The 22024-nt window shown below is 40.7% G+C and overlaps 1 protein-coding gene across 1 annotated transcript; it reads right to left on the bottom strand.

Moving 5' to 3' along the window:
* Positions 1-115: 115 nt before the first annotated feature.
* SERINC3 (serine incorporator 3) lies at positions 116-21958 on the bottom strand. The gene is made up of 10 exons (XM_058685712.1): positions 21801-21958; positions 15624-15785; positions 14821-15014; positions 13390-13469; positions 12592-12729; positions 9837-10006; positions 8962-9052; positions 7973-8153; positions 3463-3690; positions 116-2838 (listed from the first exon to the last, which is right to left on the bottom strand). The coding sequence occupies exons 1-10, from the start codon at positions 21837-21839 to the stop codon at positions 2700-2702; spliced, it is 1422 nt and encodes a 473-aa protein (XP_058541695.1). The 5' UTR covers positions 21840-21958; the 3' UTR covers positions 116-2699.
* Positions 21959-22024: the final 66 nt, after the last annotated feature.

A 22024-nucleotide genomic window follows, 5' to 3' on the forward strand; every position in this document is an offset into this window, starting at 1 on the left:
CCAGGTTTCCTAGCAACAGGCCAAGTTATTCTTAGAGTACAGCCAAGCAAACAGGGATACTGCTCCCTAATTTTCAAAGGAAATTTGTTATTTCAAATTAATATCAAAGTTATCATCATGAGAAAAAATAAGAACTTTATTGGACTCTGTTACACTTATTTTACAATTTAGTATTGCTTTATTTTGCATTACATAAGGTGGGGGATGTTACACCGTCATGCTTTTGACGTTTGGGACCTTTAAAGGTCTTAATCTGGCTATCCTTGCTATTAAGGAAAAGTGGGGTGTCTGCTTTACACTGGCAAAGCAAAGGGCTAAACCTCCCCTTTTTGCCCCCCAACTCCCTTGCTACTCTATCTCTATACCTTGATACAAAGCACTCTTTTAAAACATGGTGGTTCCAACAATTCCTGGCAAGTGCTGCTTCCCTACCCCATCCCCCAACCTCCATCCCAACTGAGATGGTGCCCTTTGTGTCCTACCTGTTTAATTCTGTAAGAACACCTTAAATCTGGCCTCCGTCAGACCGTGGCTGAACACCTCTCACCTGTGAATGCTGTCTAGTCTCATTTTAGCCCACGGCCAGACCAGCAGCTACCACTGGAGTGTTTACAATGCACTGAGCGCTTTGCAGAGTAACTTTACACTTTTAAACAATCTTATGTACTAGGTACAATTTTTTATTCAAACGAGGAAAATGCTGAGGCTCAGACAGAGTCACACAGATAGTCACCGGCCCAAGGTCATAAAGCATAGTATGTACTCAATAAATATTAGCCGCCCAGTTTGACAGACAGAAATGGCAAAGCTGGATACAAACCCCAACAGTCTGACTTCCAAGCCTATGTTCTTAGCCATTCTTAAGGGACCAGCTCCACCCTTCTGGTACAATTTGTTCCTCTTCTTGTCTCTCACCATATAAATGGAACCCCACGGACTCAGATGATTGAAACCAGCATCACTCCAGAATCTGCCTCTCCCTGTATCTAATCAATTGCCAATTTTAAAATTTTAATTACTGAGTAGCTCAGCTGTCAATTTCTCCCCATCCTCATTTTCACTCCTCTGTTTCAAATGGTACGTGGCCTGCCCCGGTCTCATCTCTAAATGCCTTCTCTACGTGTCAGCCGCAGTGACTGAAGACCATTTGTTTACGTCACTATGAATATGCTCCCTGGTGCTCTCAGTGTAAGGTTCAAACTCTTCAGTGTGGGTTGCGAAGCCCTTCGTGACCCAATCCCTGCCTCTTCTCCCCATTCCAGCCTTACCGAACGGGTTTTCATCTCCCTGCCTTTGACGTGCAGTTCTGTCTACCCCTCGGCAATGCCAGCCCACTTCCCCAATTCTCTCTCAGCTAGCTCCTAACAATCCCTGGCCTAGATGCCACTTCTTCCAGGAAGCCTACCGGGACAACCCCCCCCCCCCCCCCCCCCGCCAGTCACCCCAGGCACCTCTCCTTTGGGTTCTCCACAATTCCTCAATCACAGCACTAATCACACCATGCTGTACACCTGTCAGCTCATGTTCGCCCTCCTCTAAACTTTAAGTCCAAGATGGCAGAGCTGGTGTCTGTCACGAGTAAAGTTGTATCCTCGAACCTGACAGAGCCTGGTACAGAACAGACCATTCTATTCTACCTCCTTGTGTGCCACCTCCCCTGAAGAAGTTTCCTGACGGTGCCTGCCTGCCTTGTCTCTCATCTATGCAAGTGTCTTATCCAGGGAAGATTATTAGCACAATTTTTGGATGAGTTCAAGCCTTTACTTACTAGCCAGACCTTACGTTTTAGAAGGGACAGGCACATTCTGCTCAATGCTTGGTAAACCCGACTGCCCATATAGGTCTAAAAAATATAGGATGGCTGCTAACTCATAAAAGCTGTAAAAAAAGGGGGGGGGGGTCCTTCAAAGCTTAAGTCTCCATTTTAATCAAATAACTTTATAGTGCAAATATAATAAATTCACATGCATTTACTTTTACATACTCATATAACAAGATAAGTACATTGACCTAAAGTCGCACTGTTTTCCCAAGTGAATCTTCATTTTAACCAAACCTACAAAGCGCTTATGGAAAGCACTTCTGGCAAAGCTATAATCGCGCAGCATCAATGCTGTAGTGTAAAACACGAATTGAACAAACTCAAGCTGTAGAAGCAGTAGTCACGTCAGCCACCCTGCTCTTCTGGGGAAGGACCCACACACACACTCCTCCCCAAGTACTATGATGCTACACATAGTAGGGGTTTAAGGACTGAACAGAGTGTTTGCATCACACAAGTAAAGACTTCACAGAGGAAACCCGTCATAGAAATGGTGGTTTTTGTGTTTGTTTTTTGCTTTTTAAGGATACTGCAATAGAAATATATTAACGATTGGCCTCAAATATCCAACATTTTTCTTATATTTTAAATCAAAGTTGTAGGATCCTATAGGTCTCAATAAAGAACTCTTCACAGCACAGCTGTGGTTCACTTTAAAACGCAAAATGTTCCCTTTGCGATATATCCTTACAAATAAACATAATATACATATAAATGAAAAGTTCAGATCCTGCATCAAGCATTACTCAATCTTGCCCTCTGATACAAACCTGGATATAGTCAAATTTGCAAACTGTTCACTTAATATTTTAGTTGAAGCAAAAGTAAAATAGATATGGGCTTTCAGCAAAGCAGACCTTTATGAATTCTCAGAGGCTCAGCTGAAGTCACGATTGGTGAGGACGAGTGGAGCCACAAGGGTCCAGACATAAAGGAGAAGGCAGACCCAGCTGGAGCTGATCTTGACCCACACGGCTGGCCACTTGCTGGTCATGCTCTGGAACTTTGCATCAGGACTAAGAAAACAGAAGAGAGTCAAGTAAAGGAGCCTGTTATCAGTATCTAGCAGCCCCCTGGCCAAAGCCAAGGGGGAGGCTGACGCTACTCTCTAGTAAGGTTCTAGGAGGAACTTGAGAAAGCTGCTATTATTACTTTTTTATAAGCAGGGGACTCTGCCTCTCAAAGAGCTTTTATCTTCTTGCCAGCACGAAGAACTCTGACTACCGTATCCCCTGGGCAAAGTTCTTTAGGAACGTCTAGCTATTCTAGATATTGGCAAAAGTCTACACTGAAATGGCATCCCTCAAACTTGCCTTCTGAATCACATCATTACTTTGACCGGAATACTCTGTATGGCCACATATAGAGGTAAATTAGTGAACAAAGATGGGTCAGGCTGCTTTATGTCATGATTTTCTCTCAAGTAACTCAAGTCTGGAAGGGGTCTCCATGATTTGTTCTGTAAGAACTCCAACTGGATTTTAAATCCGATAGGAGAAAAACTCAAAGGCATTTCAGACAAGAGCACTGAACACAACTTCATGATATGGGCAAGACAAGGGGGTTCTGGGGTCAAGCAATGGATGGATATTTTCAAGGGGGCCAAGTGGTCTTCCACCTGGTTAGTCTGTGCCTCCTACCTGTACCAACTGGTCAGGGTCATCATGATGTACAAGGAAGCCAAGGAGAGCATGAAGTGGAATAAGAAGTAGCTGTACTGCACTCCTTCTTTCTCATTGTCCACAGCCCGCCGAGGCTGTCCATCTTCTTCATCACTGCCACCATTGGTGGTTGTATCACGGAGGATCACACTGTCACTTCCTGACAAGGTCAGCTTACTTACTTGGCTATTGTTGGAAGTGCGGATGCTGGAAAGTGACCCAAAAGAAGACAAATCAGAAAGGGGCCAGGAGATGAATTGCTGCCATTGGCCTATATACACAACGGTTATTCCTGAACTACTATTTGGGGACTGAAGGCCTTCTGGAGGGCTACCTGTCATCACAAGACAGCAGGGGTGGGGGCACCTGGCTGGCTTACTCAGTAGAGCACGCGACTCTTGATCTCGGGGTTGTGAGTTCAAGACCCACATTCAATGTAGGGATCACTTAAAAAAAAAAGAGAGTACTTTTATCAGTTACTACTTGATGGCTTAACTGCTTAGGAGTTTCACTATGCTCTCAATGTCTGCTTCCATGACTTCACAAGTGCCTCTTCTATGCTTGGAATACACCACCCACAAACCTTCTCCCAGATAACTTATTTATCCTTCAGTTCTCTATACGCCACATCTTCTAGAAAGCCTTCCCTGACATCAGTTCATCACCAGGCTGGGTTAAAATCCCACAGCTCCTTATGCTTCCCTCTGCTGTAGCACTTACCATGCCTGTCTTTCTTGCTAGTCCTAGAACTCCTCAACAACAACGACCGTAGTCATCTCTGCGTTTCTAACAGCAGATGCTAACTGCAAGTGTGTTAAATGACTGAATAAAAAAAAAAAAGTACATACAACTAAAGGACAAGAACCACACAATCATCTCAACAGACATAGGAAGAGCATTTGACTAAAATCTAATAATGCCTTTTCCTGATAAAAACACTCAACCTAGGAATAGAGAACTTCCTCAAACTGATAAAGGGCATCTATGAAAAACCCAGAGCAGACTAAAAGCTGTCCTGCTAAGATCAGGAACAAGACAGGTAGTCTACTGTCCCCATTTCTATTCAACGTGATACTGGAGGTTCGAGTCAGAGTAATTAGGCAAGAAAAAGATAAAAGGCATCCCCATGGAAAAGTAGTAAAATGATCTCTACTTGCAGATAACTTGACCTTGTACATGGAAAACCTTAAGGAATACACATACTATTAGAATCAATAAATAATCTTGCAGGACACAACATCAATATACAACTCTATGTCTATACATTAACAATGAACAACCTAAAAGACAAATTAAGAAGATAATCTCACTTATGGGGCATCTGGGTAGCTCAGTTGGTTAAGCGTCCAACTTCAGTTCAGGTCATGATTTCATGGCTTGTGAGTTTGAGCCCTGCATCGGGCTCTGTGCTGACAGCTCAGAGCCTGGAGCCTGCTTCAGATTCTGTGTTTCTTCTCTCTACCCCTCCCCCACTCACGCTCTCTCTCTCTCAAAAATAAACATTAAAAAAATTTTTAAATTAAAAAAAAATCTAACTTATAATACTTAGAAATGCAAAAAAAGATGTTTAAGACTTGTATGCTAATAACTCTAAACCACTGATAAGAAACTGAAGACTTAAATGAAACATCCTATGTTATAAACTAGAAGCCTTAATAGTGTTGAGATAGTAATACTCCCCAAGTTGACGAACAGATTCAATGCAATCCTTATTTAAATCTCAATTAAACTGACAAGCTAAACCCAAAATTTACATAGAAATGCAAGGGACTCAGAATATTCAAAACAATCTTGAAAAAGAACAAATTTGGAGGGCTCACGCTTCCTGATTTCAGAACTTAGTACAAAGCTACAGTAATCAAAACCGTGTGGTACTAGCATAAGGATAGATACACAGATCAATGAAACAGAATTACAAGTCGAGAAATAAACCATTACATTTATGGTCAATGGATTTTTGACAAGGATGCCAAGACAACTCAATGTTGGAAAGAATGGTCTTTTCAACAAAGGGTGCTGAGCCAAGTAGATACCCACACATGACGGAATGAAGCTGGACCCCTTACTCAAGGCATATATAAAAACAATAAAAAGACAAATAACCCAATTTAAGAGTGGGCAAAAGATCTAAACAGACATTTCTTCAGGATATACAAATGGCTAACAAGCACATGAAAAGAATGCTCAATATCATTAGTCACCGGGAAAACACAAATCAAAACCGTAATGGAATGCCACTTCACATCCTCTAGAATGGCTACAACAAAAAAAAGACAATTACGGTATTTTGATTAAGAACTGATGAAACTGGAAGACTCATACATTGCTGCTGGGACTGTAACATGATGTAGCCACTTTAGACAATACTTTGGCAGCCCGGCCATTCTACAACTAGGTATGTATCCTAGAAAATTTAAAGTGTACATCCACACAAAAAACTTGCACACGTATGTTCATAGCAGCATTATTCATGCTAGTCCCACAGTGGAAACAATCCCAAAACGTCCATCAACTGATAAAGGATAAACAAAATGTGGTATATATGCACACAACAGAGTATTATTTCCAACAATAAAAAGGAATTAAGTACTGACATGTCATAACATGGATGAACCTTGAAGACATTATACTAAGTAAAAAAAACAGTCACAAAAGACCACATGTTTTATGATTCCATATATATGAAACATTGAAATAAGCAAATTTACAGAGACAAAAGGAGATTCATTTCTGCCAAGGACTGGAGCGGGAGGGAATAGAAAGGTGACTGCTAATAAGCATGGTTTCTTTTTGGCAAAATAAAATGTTCTAAAACTGATTGTGGTGATGGTTGCACAATCCTGTGAATAGACTAAAAACCTGAGTAGTATAATTTAAAAAGGTGAATTTTATAGTATGGAAATTATATCTCAAAAGCAATACAAAACACGTTAGGCCAAAAGCAAAACAAACAAAAAAGATCAGACAATATAACAAACACATGAGCACAGCTGTGTTCCCATACAACTTTATTTGCAAGAATGGGCAGCCAGCACAAGGGCTGTGGTGTGCCAATCCGTATTTTAAGCAAGCATCAAAAAAAAAAAAAAAAAAAGAAAAAAAAAAAAAGATAAATCTATACAAAATGTGGAAAGCTGTCCAAATTATAACAACAAAGTTCATATCTGAGAAAACTACATTTATTTATATGGTACATCCCTAACTGATTTTAAGTTATTATTTATCAAGTGATATGTATATAACTATATATAAAACTGTATATAATTCTACAGATACAAATATATTGACAGACACTTAAGTATAAGCAAAGGGGAAAAGTGTGAACTATTATGTACCATATAATGTTAACCATGGAAGAGGTAAATTTGGAGTGAGGATACTTTCATTCTCCACTTTATACTTTTCTCACTTGTTAATTTACATAAATATATCCTTGCCCATTTTTTAAAAAAAAATTTTTTTAATGTTTTTTATTTATTTTTGGGACAGAGAGAGACAGAGCATGAACGGGCGGGAGAGGGGCAGAGAGAGAGGGAGACACAGAATCGGAAACAGGCTCCAGGCTCCGAGCCATCAGCCCAGAGCCTGACGCGGGGCTCGAACTCACGGACCGCGAGATCGCGACCTGGCTGAAGTCGGACGCTCAACCGACTGCGCCACCCAGGCGCCCCTATCCTTGCCCATTTTTACCTCATATTTTTAATTATTAGAATAACATATGCTATTATGCAGAAAATACCAATAAAAATAGGTAAGAAATGAATCACCTTTTATCCATACATTTGCTTATTTCAATGTTACATATATAGGAGTGCAAAGTGCTAAAATAGGTTATATCTGAGCTCTTGGATTAACTAGAGACTTTAAAATTAGCTGTAACAGAATTCTGTTGTTGTTTTTTTTTTAAGTTTATTTATTTTGAGAGAGAGAGAGTGCACGTGCACGCATGGGAATGGGGGGGTTGGAGTGAGGGAGAAAGGGCGAGGGAGAGGGTTAGGCAGAGAGAGGGAGGGACAGAAACCCAGGCAGGCTCTGCGCTGACAGTGCAGAGCCCGACTTAGGGCTCGAACCCACAAGCTGTGAGATCATGACCTGAGATCCAGAGTCGGACACTTAACTGACTCAACTGCCACCCAGGCACCTCTGTAATTGTTTATTTTTTTTTACAATGATCAGGAAATAAAGATTTTCTTACAAAAAAATATCAACCAGAGCCATTACTCTAGTTGATCTAGGGTCAGATGAAGACTTTATCCTCTAGTGAAAGAGAAGGTATCTCTATGTCAGTTTGGAAGGAATTATTTGATGAGACAATTTACTGGGCTTTAAGAAATATCCATGGCTGGGTAACTGAGGCAAGTCAAGGGCTTCCCATAAAGAAGAGTTAAATTGTTTTTAATTCCTCACACTGCTTTTTGAAAAGAAAATAGCTTCTTTGCTCTATTATTAACTGTCCTAAGAATCTTGTCCCAAGTACTTTTTAACTTACCTAGAATACAAAAGGCAGAGAACAAAGCCTGTCAGCCCAATAAAATTCTCTAGATCCAGAAAATGCCCACTCTTTGAGGGCGGACCAGAGGTAGGGACTACAGCAGTTGAATTTCCAGGAGCCAAAGTTGGTGCGGTCATGTGTGTAACAATGCTGAACAGGCCAGGGTTGCAGGAACGATCTGAAAATGGAAAATTTATTCTCCTTAGAACTCTTCTTGTTCCAGGAAACGATTTGAGGGATATGCTCACACATTTATTCAGTCATGATGTATAGCATGAGACTGCTATACTTAAAAGAACCTGGAAACTTAGACATATCTGTGTTGCAATCAGTGACTTAGTTTTAGAAAAAAAGATGCAACAAAATATTTGTCAAATTTCATAAATGTCAATCTTCATTTTATGGATTTTGAAGTTTACTGGCAAATCTTTTTGCGTCTATAGTTTTACAAAGGCTTTAAGCGCAAGGAATTTTTCCCTGGTTTTGTTTTTACATAGTTAAATAGGAGTACAAAAACAGTAAGTTGAGTCATCATTGGAAGGTCTGCAGTAACTGTTTTCCTTTAAAACAAGTCCGCAGAATACCCTATTGAGTGAGACACAATGCAAAGGAGATTTCTCACAGTCATTTCTTCTAGAGCCTTAACACCAAAGTGAAATTCAATTAAAAAATGCTACAGAGGGCCAAAACAATGCTGCCTTGTCCAACTCTTAACTAGTCTGACTTAGTCTAAGTTCAGGGAAAAGCTTAGACTGTATAAAGGACTGTGGTCCTTCAGGCTATCGGCTATGAACAGCTAAGAACAGACATGAAGAATAAAACTTGAAATGTAAGTATCTGCATCATAGTGAACACTGTACATTGGAGTGAACTTTTTTGTTTGTTCGCCTGTTTAATGTTTGCTCTACCTCTCTAGTTTTGCACCTGCCAAGAGTAATTTCCTACTTTCTTCTCATCAAATGAATGTGCTATCGACATTCCCTTACCAGGTTCATTGGACATGGCTGACCAGGTGAGGTACATGGTGTACAGGGTGATGAGAGAGGACTGCAAGAGACCAGAACGAGGCTGGTGTTCCTGTGAAATCAAAAAGAAAACAATGCCACAGGAACTGCAAGGGCTGACTTCCTAAAACCCAGTGGATTTCCCTAGGCTCCCCTGAAATACTACTAACTGAGAACCTGCTGATTCTACTTGACAGCTGAAAGATGAAAGGTAACCTGTCAGTCTGAGTTAGCCTGAAAAAGACCCGAGAAAGAGGAACCATGTACAATTGGTTCTCAAGGGATGTCATAGTCCTGGAATTCCTGTATATCCCACAGGGGCTTGATTTACTAGTCCCTTGGTGTAGGAGAATCTAAGCTTAGCTGTGGCCTAACTAGCTACCAGGTGACCCATCATCTCTCTGCAACTTCAGCTTTTTCATTTTCGAAAGGAGAGGCGATGTCGCATATTCTTTTCATATTTCTCATCTACAACTCTACGAATTTTTTAAGTATGGTTTTTAAATGGTGAAACTTGCACACTTGAGTTTTATTTTTAAATACTAAAAGCAATGATTTTCTAGTTTAATATCTTGGCTAACGTTTCCTAAGAATCACTCACGATGTAAAGTATTTTATAAGAGCTATAAATTTTCAGGTTACCTAGGGTTTTTTTTTTTTTTTTTAAATGACAGGGAAATTACTCACTCAATGGCACACTTTACAGTTACTAAGTTATAATTATAAAGACTTTATCATAATATGGGAAAATATTTAAGTACATAATCTTAAACATAAACTCACATAAAAGATTATGTCAGTTAAAGTTTAGTATTAATTAAAAATCTGTCACAGGAGGACGAAGCAGAAAACCATACCTGAATTTTTGGGTGGATGGATATAACAGAAACCACAACGCAAAGGACCAAATTAATACTAATGAAGAACTTGTTCTCCGTGCAGCCATCCGGTTTGGTGTAGTATGTATAGAATAACCCGACAAACACGACTGACAGGATGTAACAGAAGCTTGTGACGGAGAGTAAAGCTAGAAAAAGGGAAGCCAACATGAATGCTCGTGATTGTAACAAACTTTGCTAATGAAGACCAATTGTCTTCTACTCCATATAAAAATAAAGACACATTATTTTATTGTTAGGGTGGTCAACATCTTACAGGAAAATTACAGGAGACCCAAGGCTGATGTTTCAGACAGCATTAGAGGCAGCTCAATGTTAAATTCAAAAATCCACCAAGCAACTGAATTCACTTCCTAGACTACCTTACTTGATTCCATGGGTTGAAAAACCAGACATGTGATCATTCCAGCTAGAGTAAACTCCAACTGTATGCAAAATAGTGTTCATTACAAGCCTTTCTTAGGAACCTACAAAACTTCTGGGCCGTCAAACTGGCTGAGGTCCAGTAAGCTAGATGCCAGGGATGGTGTTAGCAGAAAACAATGGACAGGCATCTTTTATGATGTTTGTCCTCTGCAGCTACTGGCCACGTAAGCCTGTTTCCTGTCACTGTGAGACCACATCATTGTGGGACAGTGGTATATTTGCTCTTTTTAAGTACCTAAAATAATATTCCTTTCTGTTCACATGGACAATCAACAATTAGCTGTGTAACTCTGAAAATTAGAAAACATGACAGAGTAACAGTATGCTCAGACCAACTATAGCAACATTGAGCTCAATTAACTTATACTTAATTCACAGCAGACTTATTTGAGAAAACTAGTTTCCATTTATCATAATTCCATGGATTTTGCATGTTTAAAATTAAATGATGCATATATTACTATCAAATGATAATGTATATTAAATTATTAGCATAGTTCCTAATGTTTTTCCATAAGAACATGCAAGATTTCTCTATTTTTTAGTTACTCCAAAGCATGGCAAATGCTCAGCTCATTATCAAATTCTTCTAAAGTTGAGTGAGTCCAAATGAATTATAAAAAATGGAAGTAAATAGAGGGGCACCTGGGGGGTTCAGTTGGTTAAGTGTCTGACTCTTATCTCGACTCAGGTCATGATCTCATGATTCGTGAGACTGGTTCATGAGATTGAGGCCCGTGCTGGCCTCTGCACTGACAGCATGGAGCCCACTTGGAATTCTCTCTCTCCCTCTCTCTCAAAATAAATAAATAAACTTAAAACAAAAAAAAAAAAAGTCTGGAAAGACATAGACTAATATGTTAACCGTGAGTATTAATTACTGAAGAGTTGGATTATGGGGGAATGTTTTCTTTTGTGATTTTTGGTTTTCCGAGTTCTTGACACAGAGCAGCTATTACTTTTTATTTTTTTAGTGTTTATTTTATTTTTGAGAGAGAGAGAGAGAGAGAGAGAGAGGGAGAGAGAGAGTGAGTGGGGGAGGGGCAGAGAGAGAGGGAGACACAGGATCTGTGCTGTCAGCACAGAGCCTGACGTGGGGCTCAAACCTGTGAACTATGAGATCATGACCTGAGCCCAAGTCAGACGCTTAACCGGCTGAGCCACCCAGGCGCCTCGCTATTACTTTTATAATGGGTGGAGGGGCAGGAGCTGGGAATCTCACAACTACTATTTTTTTTAAATGAGGTATGGCTGGGTCATTGCCCCTAGTAAGGAGAGAACTCAACTCCCACCCCATGGTTATAAGCTGTATATCCTATTTCCACCCTAGAAATTTTAAGTGCCCTTTTTCTACCAGAAAGCTTTTACAAGGGGTGTGAGTCATATTCTGAATAAAGCAGTAAGGACTGTTCACTTCTATCTGCCTGAGGGATGTGGGCAGATGACCTGTATGTATAACCCACCTGAATCCCCTGCCTATGGCAACAAGGAAATCAAAACCAAAACTACATCACTATATACAACTGTTTTTCTTTATCTAAACACATCTAGTTACATTATAAATCTCAAAATAAATGAATTGAGAGAAGCCAATGATTTATGTTATCTGTGCTTCCTCCTTCTAGTAATGTATACAATTCAAAACTGACTTGGGGCGCCTGGGTGGCTCAGTCAGTTAAGCCTCCGACTTCAGCTCAGGTCATGGTCTCAAAGTTCTTGAGTTCGAGCCCTGCGTCGGGCTCTGTGCTAACAAACAGCTCGGAGCCTGGAGCCTGCTTCAGATTCTGTATCTCTCTTTCTCTCTCTCTCCCTCCCCTGCTCATGCTCTGCCTCTCTCGGTCTCTCAAAAATAAATAAATGTTAAAAAATAAAAAAAATAAAAAAAAAAAAAGAACTGACTCAACTGGAAAACTGTAATTTATAAAAAGTCAGCTCTCATTTGGAAGTTTATACATTTAAATCAATGAAGATTTTTACTGCACATCCTATTTATTTTTTTGTTGCAAGTTTTTATTTAAATTCTAGTTATTAACATATATGGCAATATATGATAACAACATATATGGTAATTCTAGTAGTAGAATTTAGTGATTCATCATTTACATACAATACCCAGTGCTCAACACAAGTGCTCTCCTTAATGCCCGTCTCCATTTAGCACATTCCCCCACCTACCTCCCCTCCAGCAACCCTCAGTTGGTTCTCTATAGTTAATAGTGTCTAACGTACATTGTGTTTAATGTAGCATAATGCAGTATGGCTCTTATAGGTGAGTTCAGATACTTACCAGCATACCAACACCTTGGATTTCCTTCTTCCATTCGATTTACCCATGATTCATTCAAAGAGTGAGCAAAGTCTACCAACAGCACTAGCTGGATGAGGATGAACAAAAAGGCCCCTACCATGCCAACAACAAACCAGGCTACAAAGCAAAAGAACAAAGGTATTCTTAACCACAGGAGTAACATTTCGGAATATCACTGTCCAACATTTTAAAACAATTTCAATTCAAGTAAGAGGTGGTAAAGAATATTCGGTCTCCAGCAGCACAGCAAAATTATTCCAAATCCAAACTCAAAGGCATTCTCTGAGAAGTGTTTTGTTGGGTTTCAGACCTTTTAAAACTTGTTCTAGCTTGTGCCAAGGGGAGCCTGGGATCTGACATTCCAAATGGTACAATAAGCATTTTCCTTTATTTTACAAGGGAAAAAAAAAAATCACAGTGGAAATCCACAGAAGTCACTTGATGTTATGGTAAGAAAGCAGATTATGACAGGGATATGAGCACATATGAGTTCCTACAGGTCCCTATGTTGACAAGCTCTCTGATTAACTTAGTACTGCCAAGTGAGAAGGTAAGCTATATTAAGATACTGGCAAAATATGGTTCCAGCTGAGAAGTGGGCTGAATGCCTCCTGGGTTTATACAATTAATTACTATCTTAATATTAGTACTGAGTCATATAGTTGAATACCACTTCATTCAATTGCCAGTTCTGCAAAACCAGTAATGAAAATGTAGCTTAAACTCCATCATTTGTAGAGTCTGTGTATATTATAATTAACCCCCTTAGTAGCATACCTGTGGCAAAATGGCCCCCAGGGATGTAGAAAGAGCCAACCATGATACCAACAATGGCAGCAATTTTGAAGAACCAAAACCTATTAAAATATAAAAAAGTGCATTTATGAAATGTTAATTTTTGCTCTTATGCTAAGAAAAGTGAATTTCTGAAATGCAAAAATAAAGACTCAGCATTTCCAACATGATTGTCTGGGATTATCCCTTCATTTGATATGAAGCTGTTTCACTCAATCTTTCATACAATTTAAAGACAAACATTAGCCCAGAGAACAAATCATTCATAGATGTAAGAAAAAAACATATAACTTAAGAATTTCCCTACATTTAGCAATTAAAGATAGGAATTTTTCTAGAATTCTGGGGCATTCTAAACTAACAATGTTAGCTAAATATGAAGCAACTAATTATTGGATCTAGGAAAAAGTTATCGTCTAATCCTTCTTTCACAATACAGGACCTAAGTGCCTTGTGCCCACAATCACACAGTTCATCACTGGCAAAGCCAGGACCAAAGCTGGCTTTCAGTTCATGATCTTTAAAGACTGCCTTGTATGGCAGAGTGAAAAGAATCAGGCTTTGGAGCTGGACAGACCTGAGTTTCAATCCTACCTCTAACTCTCACTGGCTCAGAAATCTCAGACACTCCAATCTCTCTGAAGTTCAGTTACTGCATCTATAAAAAGGGGATTATCATACATATAAAGTTTACAGAACTTTCAGTCTTCAAACAAGAATTATTTGAAACCGGGGCGGCTGGGTGGCTCAGTTGGTTTAAGCATCCGAATCTTGATTTCGGCTCAGGTCATGATCTTGCAGTCCAGGGTTCGAGTCCCACTTTGGGCTCTGTGCTGACAAGTGTGGGGCCTATTTGGGATTTTCTCTGTTTCTCTCTCTCTCTCTCTGCTCCTCCCCCACTTGTGCATTCTCGCTCTCTCTCAAAATAAATAAATTAAAAAAAAAAAAGAATTACTTGAAACTAAGAGGAACTGGGAGCAGTCAGGAATGGAAAACGACAGATGTGTAAATCAGTGATCCAGTTTATTTTTCTGTATACTGTTTAATATATCAAGTACATTTTTCTCTTTTAACAATAAAAAGTGTATGTGTCTGTGTGTGTGCAGTGCCTAGCACAGTGCATGAACTGTTTTCACGGGTGTTTGATAAAAATCTAGGAACCTGAAACAAAGGTATTAAAAGAAAGGACAAGATTTTCCTCATCCCCTCTACCCTCTCTGTGCTACAGAGCTCCAACTGGAAATAACACTGAAACAACCTCACATGTACAATAGGTCAGAAACAGATCAAAAATATATGTGGGCCACTGATTCATACACTCTACTGCTTCCATCCGAATAGCAACATTAACTGCTCAACAGGAGGATCCACGCCATAATATAGCAAGTAAATAATAAAATAAATTGTACATACCCATTGTGTACTGCTGCTCTGGGATCTTTACTTGTTTTTACTTTTAACATGAGCAGAGAGAAGACAAAGAAAAAGATGGCCAAGGCAAAGTTGATCCGATATACAGCTTTATAACCAACCAGCACGTCGCAATCTTGATCTGCCTTTATATCAGCCACCTTGATTTTAAACCCCCCTTCACAGAATCCAGGGATCTGGAAAAAGCAATTGCAATGTTATGGCAATATCCACATTTAAACGAAGATTCTATCCCATCACAAAAAAGCCTCAATTTCTAAAACTGACTACTTCAACAACTGCAAGACTGTCCTGTGGGACTTCACTTTTTGCCTTCCAATTCACTTGCAACCTTATCACCAAACAGTAGAAACAACTTGTATTTTGCAAATAAAAGTGAAGTGCTCTTTTCTTATTGATGAGGTTATCTCCCGTTTTGCCACAAATTTTCATGGCAACTGACTCCTTCCACAGGTGAAGGTTGAGTCTAGGTAAATGTTTAAATCTGAAACATACATGGAAAGATCATGTTTTCGTGTCACTCTTTTAATATCTTTCTCTGAGTTGTGACATGAGACTCTGAAGATGTTCGTTCTGACGACCTTTATTTCTGGAAAAGGACTAACCCTTTCATAGTCTATGTCTTGACTATACCCAAAAGTAATTTAAAAACCCAACAATTACAATGAACTTGACTGAGTTTTACAATGGTGAAAAGTTGGGACGTTAATCACAACTAAAATTGTGCCAACTGTAAAAGTAATACAAATAACCAGCACATTAAGGCCACTGTTACTTCTCCTTACCTTCTTCAGCTGAGACTCCATCCCTTCTGTCAGCATGATACAGGACACAGCAGCGCCCAGGAAGAGAATGATGGCGTAGATGAGGCGGGTCACCGTGGAATTCTTACTATTGGGGCAGCAGCTACACAGCAGACATGACGCACCACTGCAAAGGCACGGAACCTGTGACAAGCACACCACAGCCATGTGAGACCTCTTTGAGTGGACCTCTTCGTGTCGTAAGTGTCACAGAGCAGAAGATGAGGAGGTTGGCCAGGTTTTCACAGCTTTACCTGAGACAGTTATAGCTGGGAGGAGGAAGTGATTAAAAGCACGGATTCTGGAGTCAATATTATTTCTCTCACTCTACCTCAGCAAGTTACATAAGCTTAGCTTATTTCTCCCTCTGTAAAATAGACTCAATAACAGAATCTTCCTCCCCCACACATTGCTGTATGAAATGAGTACTCAACACAGGCCTAAAACATGGAAGGAGCCCAGTATATGTTAGTTATATTCACACAGAGAGTATACTTTATTGAAAAACAGTATATATTAATACTGAGAAGAATAGGGGTGCCTGGGTGGCTCAGTCGGATGAGCATCCGACTTCGACTCAGGTCATGATTTCACAGTTCGTGAGTTCAGGCCCCACGTCGGGCTCTGTGCTGACAGCTCAGAGCCTGGAGCCTGCTTTGGGTTCCGTGTCTCCCTCTCTCTCCCATCACCGCCCCCCCCCCCCGCCCCCACAACTTGTGCTCTGCCTCTCTCTCTCAAAAATGAATAAACATTAAAAAAAATTTTTTTTAAATACTGAGAAAAATAAAAACCTAACTCCACTTGCTATTTAAGGAATCCTAGTTACCAAATCTGGTATTATAACATAAAGCAACATTACATGGAAATCATCATAAATAAGGTTAGCAAGAGCCATTTAGCTCCTTTCGAGAGTAACCTGGAGAGTCCTTACAGAATCACCATTTGACCCAGCAATTCCAGTCCTAAATAGACACCCAAAAGAACCGAAACAGGTATTCAAACAAAAACCTGTACACGAATGTTCAAAGCAGCACTATTTACAGTTGCCAAAAGGCAGAAACAACCCAATGTCTATCAATTAATGAATGGATACATAAAATGTGGTATATCCACACAATGGAATATTATTCAGTCATAAAAATGAACGAAGTACTGATATATGGTACAACATGGGTGAACCTAGAAAACATCATGCTAAGTGAAAGAAGCCAGACACAAAAGGTCACATACTGTGTTTCATTTATCTGAAATATTTGGAATAAATAAATCCAGAGATGGAAAGCATTAGTTTCCAGAGGCTGGATGGGGGGGGGGGGGGCGGGGGAAGTGAAGAAATGGGGAATGACTTCTTAATGAGAATCGAGCTTCTCCTTTGGGGAAGGAAGATGTTCTACACTAGACAGATGTGATGACAGTACAACACTGTGAATGTACTAAATACCACAAAATTACACACTTTAAAATGGTTAGTTTTATATTCTGTGAATTTTACCTCAATTGAAAAAAAGAAAAGTAACCTGGATCTCTGGTGAGCATTCCAGAGGAAGGCATAATTTGAGTCATTTTTATGTAGGCTTAATTAGGAAAGTGCTTGAATTGCTTTCACAGGTGACATTAAGTCACATCACAAGGGCAGGCTAAAGTCAGAATCATCAGCAGAAGCAGGAGATGTAAATTGTAGAGGATGCAGGGCGCCTGGGTGGCTCAGTCGGTTAAGCGTCCAACTTTGGCTCAGGTCATGATCTCACGGCTCGTGAGTTCAAGCCCCGCGTCGGGCTCTGTGCTGACAGCTCAGAGCCTGGAGCCTGTTTCAGATTCTGTGTCTCCCTCTCTCTCTCTCTCTGACCCTCCCCCGTTCATGCTCTGACTCTGTCTCAAAAGTAAATAAACGTTAAAAAAAAAAAATTGTAGAGGATGCTGGTCTCACAGTATGGTCCCAGTCTTTACTTTTTATAGATGGTACCTTGCGTGGCCTTTATCATGGTTTTGTGTGATCCAGAGCAAGACGTTAAGCTTCTTTTTTTTTTAATTTTTTTTTTCAATGTTTTTTATTTATTTTTGGGACAGAGAGAGACAGAGCATGAACAGGGGAGGGGCAGAGAGAGAGGGAGACACAGAATCGGAAACAGGCTCCAGGCTCCGAGCCATCAGCCCAGAGCCCGACGCGGGGCTCGAACTCACGGACCGCGAGATCGTGACCTGGCTGAAGTCGGACTCCTAACCGACTGCGCCACCCAGGCGCCCCAAGACGTTAAGCTTCTTAAAAGCCCAGTTTTCTCATCTGTAAAAATGGGCATTAACACCACCTATCCAAACAGTTACTGTGTGAAGAATGAGCTAGTATCAGGAATATCCAGCAAGTAGCATAATGCCTGACACAGCAGGGGCTCAATATTATCACGGTAGCCATTAACATTTGTTACCACAACAACCATGGGAAATTGATCACCCATATTCAGTATCCAATTCTTAACTATAATCTGGGCCAAAAGACCCAGAGGTATGTAGCTAGCCAGCGACTGGAACAGAGGTTTTACAGTCAACAACGACACTAATCGCTTCAGGTTTATTTTGTCTGCATCCACACACTCCTGACTCTCTGTAGTTATTTATTTTCTGGCCCATAAAATAATCTCATAATAACTGCCTACTGTTTGTTATGGGTTGAACTGTGTCAAATTAGTATGTCGAGGGGCGCCTGGGTGGCGCAGTCGGTTAAGCGTCCGACTTCAGCCAGGTCACGATCTCGCGGTCCGTGAGTTCGAGCCCCGCGTCAGGCTCTGGGCCGATGGCTCGGAGCCTGGAGCCTGTTTCTGATTCTGTGTCTCCCTCTCTCTCTGCCCCTCCCCCGTTCATGCTCTGTCTCTCTCTGTCCCAAAAACAAATAAAAAACGTTGAAAAAAAAATTAAAAAAAAAAAAAATTAGTATGTCGAAGTCCTGATCCCCAGTACTGGAGAATGTGACCTAATTTGGAAACAGAGTCACTGCAGATGTAATTAGCTAAAATGATGTTATGCTGGAGAAGAGTGGGCACCTAATTAAACATGATTAGTGTCATAAAAAGGAGAATTTGAGCGCAGACATACAGCATGGGAAGAATACCAACTGAAGACGAAGGCAGAGATCTACAAGCCAAGGAATAACAAAGACTGATACAAACCACCCGGAGCTGGGAAAAAGGCATGGAATAGATTCTCTCTCATCACCCTCAGAAGGAGCCAACCCTGTCGACACCTTAATCTCAGACTTCTAGCCTCCAGGAACAGAGAGACAATAAATTTCTGTTGCTTAAGCCACCTAGTTTGTGGTATTTTGTTTTCGAGCCCTAGCAAACTAACATACCTACTTACTTGTTTATAAGTATCAGGAGACTTTAAGTACCTTTAGGAGGGACTACCTACTGTTTATGTCTCCTGTATCTTTACACAGTAGGTACTCAATCTGTGGAACAAAGCTGTCCTACTGTTATTATCATTTCCCTATCTCAGTATATAACAACTCTATTCTTCCTGTTACTCAGGCCAAAAACCGTGGAGTCATCCTTGATGCCTTCTTTTTTTTCCAAAACCATCACCCAATCTGTGAGCACATCAGCTTTATCCTCAGAATATATATCCAGAATCTTTTTTTTTTTTTTTTTAGTTTTTATTTATTTATTTTGAGAGAGAGAGAGGGAGAGAGAATATCCCAAGCAGGCTCTGCACTGTCAGCACAGAGCCCAACGCAGGGCTGAAACTCATGAACCGGAACTCATGAACCGTGAGATCATGACCTGAGCTGAATTGAGGGTCAGACGCTTAACCGATGGAGCCACCCAGGTGCCCCTATATCCAGAATCTGATCACTTCTTAGCATCCTTAACTATCATGTTGGTCTGAGCCACTACTATCATCACTCACCTGGATTAATTGCAATGGCTCCTGTCTCACTGCTGAAGCGACCCATTCAGAAGCCAGAGTTGGTATAGGTTATTTTAAGATGAAGACATTTGAGATTCAACAGACACGGGAAAAAGCCTTCTTGGAGCTTTCTTCATCTAACTAAAAGCAGCAACTTCTGGGATATGAAGCTGCCATAAACTCTCTCTCCAAGAGTTTTATGGCCATGAAGAAGACAAAAGACCTCTGCGCCTACACAAACAAGTATTATCACAAACTTCCTTATCTCCTGTTTGTTCTAAAAACCGACCTGTCTTCTCTAAAGAAACCTATCCTATGAAAGCCCTTTTCTTCTCCCCTATTAAGTTAGGTATATAATAAGCCATATTTTCTAACTACCCTTTTGGGTTATTAATCACTGAATGATGAAAAACATCCTGTGTATATGTGTGTTGCATGTGTACATAGCTCTTTTTTCTTGTGCTAATCTGTCTTTTGTCAGTTTAATTCACAGACCCCCAACCACTAACCTCACAGAGGATGCAAAGAACGTTTTTTCTCCTTTACATTGCTCTCCTCTTTCTTTTCTACCATCTGTTCTCCACACAACCACCTTGTTAAAACACAGATCAGATCCCATCATTCCTCTTTTCTATAATGGATCCCTCTTTCACTTTAAGAGTAAAAGCCAAAGTCCTTAAATTATCCTACAAGACCAAACAATGGGTTATCTACAGGATTTAGCTGGCTCCCTGCTACCTTTCTGACTTTATTTCCTATTATTCTTCCCTTCCCTCATTCCATTCTCTGGTACACTGCACTTCTTGTTATTCCTGTTGAACAAAAGGGATTAATAAAATATAAAAGCAATTTATAGAGAGAAATGCTTTGATGGCATCAATTCAAATCTTAACTTTACAACAAAGCCAAAATGTGTTGCACGTTGTTAGGATTAAAAAACAAACAAAAAAAAGACATCTTTGTTTCAAATTACAAATCACTCCTTAATTAATTACCTTCTTAACTATATTTCTTCCTAAATGTATTTTGCAAATAGCCTGACCCACTAGTGGATCATAAAATTCAACCAGGATTTGTTTTAATGTGAAAGAAAAATTGTACAGCAGATGGTAAAGGTAAAATTTATTTCATGAAACTTGGGTCTAATTGGGCATATTAAATCGACTACATAAAATTTATTTCTTATTTTGGGTCAAGGTCAAAAAATTGGAAGACCGCTGCTCTCAAGGAACCTGCAAATGACTAAACACCCTTCCGATTTAAGGTCAACAGCCTTAAAGAATGGAAGGGCGCCAGGTTGGCTCAGTCAGAGGAGCATGTGACTCTTGATTTCAGGGTTGTGAGATGGAGCCCTACTAGGTGTAAAGATTACTTAAAATCTTTAAAAAAATGGAGTATACACTTTGTCCCTAAGAAATGGTAGTATAAATGAGTTGAGATTGAGTCCTTGATCAACAAAATCAGCTGGGAAGTTATGAAACAAAAAAATGATTTTAAAGAATCATGATCCTCAGGGTCAAGTATATGAGGAAACTCACCATATTCTTGTCCCTAGATCCTAAAATTTCCTTTTTAAAATAGGCCGTTTACAACCTACAAAGTGATTCAACCCAATTTATTCACTTTATCCTCACAGCAGCTCTCGAGGTGAGGAATGCTGGAGTGATTATCCTCATGTTACAGGAAGCCAGAGATAAATGCCTCGGACAAGGTCTCAAAATGTTCACGCCATGGCTTCCAATTTTGAATAATAATCCACCAGGCTTTCTTTCCTTTGCACCAGAACTGCATACAGGCCTTGGTTAAAATCCCAGCTCTGCCACATACTCTGTAGCATTGGCAAATCCATGCTATGGGATAAATATATCGTTTAAGCCACCCAAAATTAAACGACGCCACCTTATGAAGGTACTTCGAAAAGAAGCAGAGCGCCCTCGCCCCGGAACTGTCATTCCGCGGTTCAGGTCCCAGCTCCAGAGGAACCCAGAGGCCTGAAGGCTCAGGGGGCGGGGCAATCGAAATTGTAAACAATGACGGCCTGGCCTCCTACGTTCCCCCTACAAACCCGGAAGGCGAGCCGCGTGATCCCAATCTCCAGGGGCAATCACGGATTTTGATTTGGGCCCCCGGATACTCTCTGCAGCCCAGGGCCTGTGCCCCCCCACCCCCGGCCAAGGACCGACAGAGTCTGGGCCTGGGACTCCCTGTTGCCCTCCCCCAAACTACACGTCCAACGGAGAGATCAGACCCTGGACTCACCCAGCTGGCGAGGGAGAAGACGCCCAGCACAGCCCCCATGGTGACGCCTGGTGATGGAAGCGGCCGGTCGGTAAGCTTCTAGCGCGGTGGTAACTGCCAGTCGAGGCGTCTCCCCAGAAACGCGACGTTTTCTCAGGCCGGAAACGCGCGAGTTGCGTCATTGCGCGACCCCGCCCACCGCCCTCAGGCGCTGCTGCCCGAGAGAGCCTCTGTCATTGGTAGAG

Source organism: Neofelis nebulosa, chromosome 9 (genome assembly GCF_028018385.1).
Source record: "Neofelis nebulosa isolate mNeoNeb1 chromosome 9, mNeoNeb1.pri, whole genome shotgun sequence".
NCBI lineage: Eukaryota > Metazoa > Chordata > Mammalia > Carnivora > Felidae > Neofelis > Neofelis nebulosa.

Bases quoted from the DNA above. Each gene is read 5' to 3' on its own strand.
- SERINC3 (XM_058685712.1), bottom strand. From the start codon at position 21,839: ATGGGGGCTGTGCTGGGCGTCTTCTCCCTCGCCAGCTGG. The intron at 15,015-15,623 runs GTAAGGAGAAGT...TGCTTTTTCCAG, and splicing joins TGGAGTCTCAGCTGAAGAAG to ATCCCTGGATTCTGTGAAGG. The intron at 12,730-13,389 runs GTATGCTACTAA...TTTGCTTTGTAG, and splicing joins TGGGGGCCATTTTGCCACAG to CCTGGTTTGTTGTTGGCATG.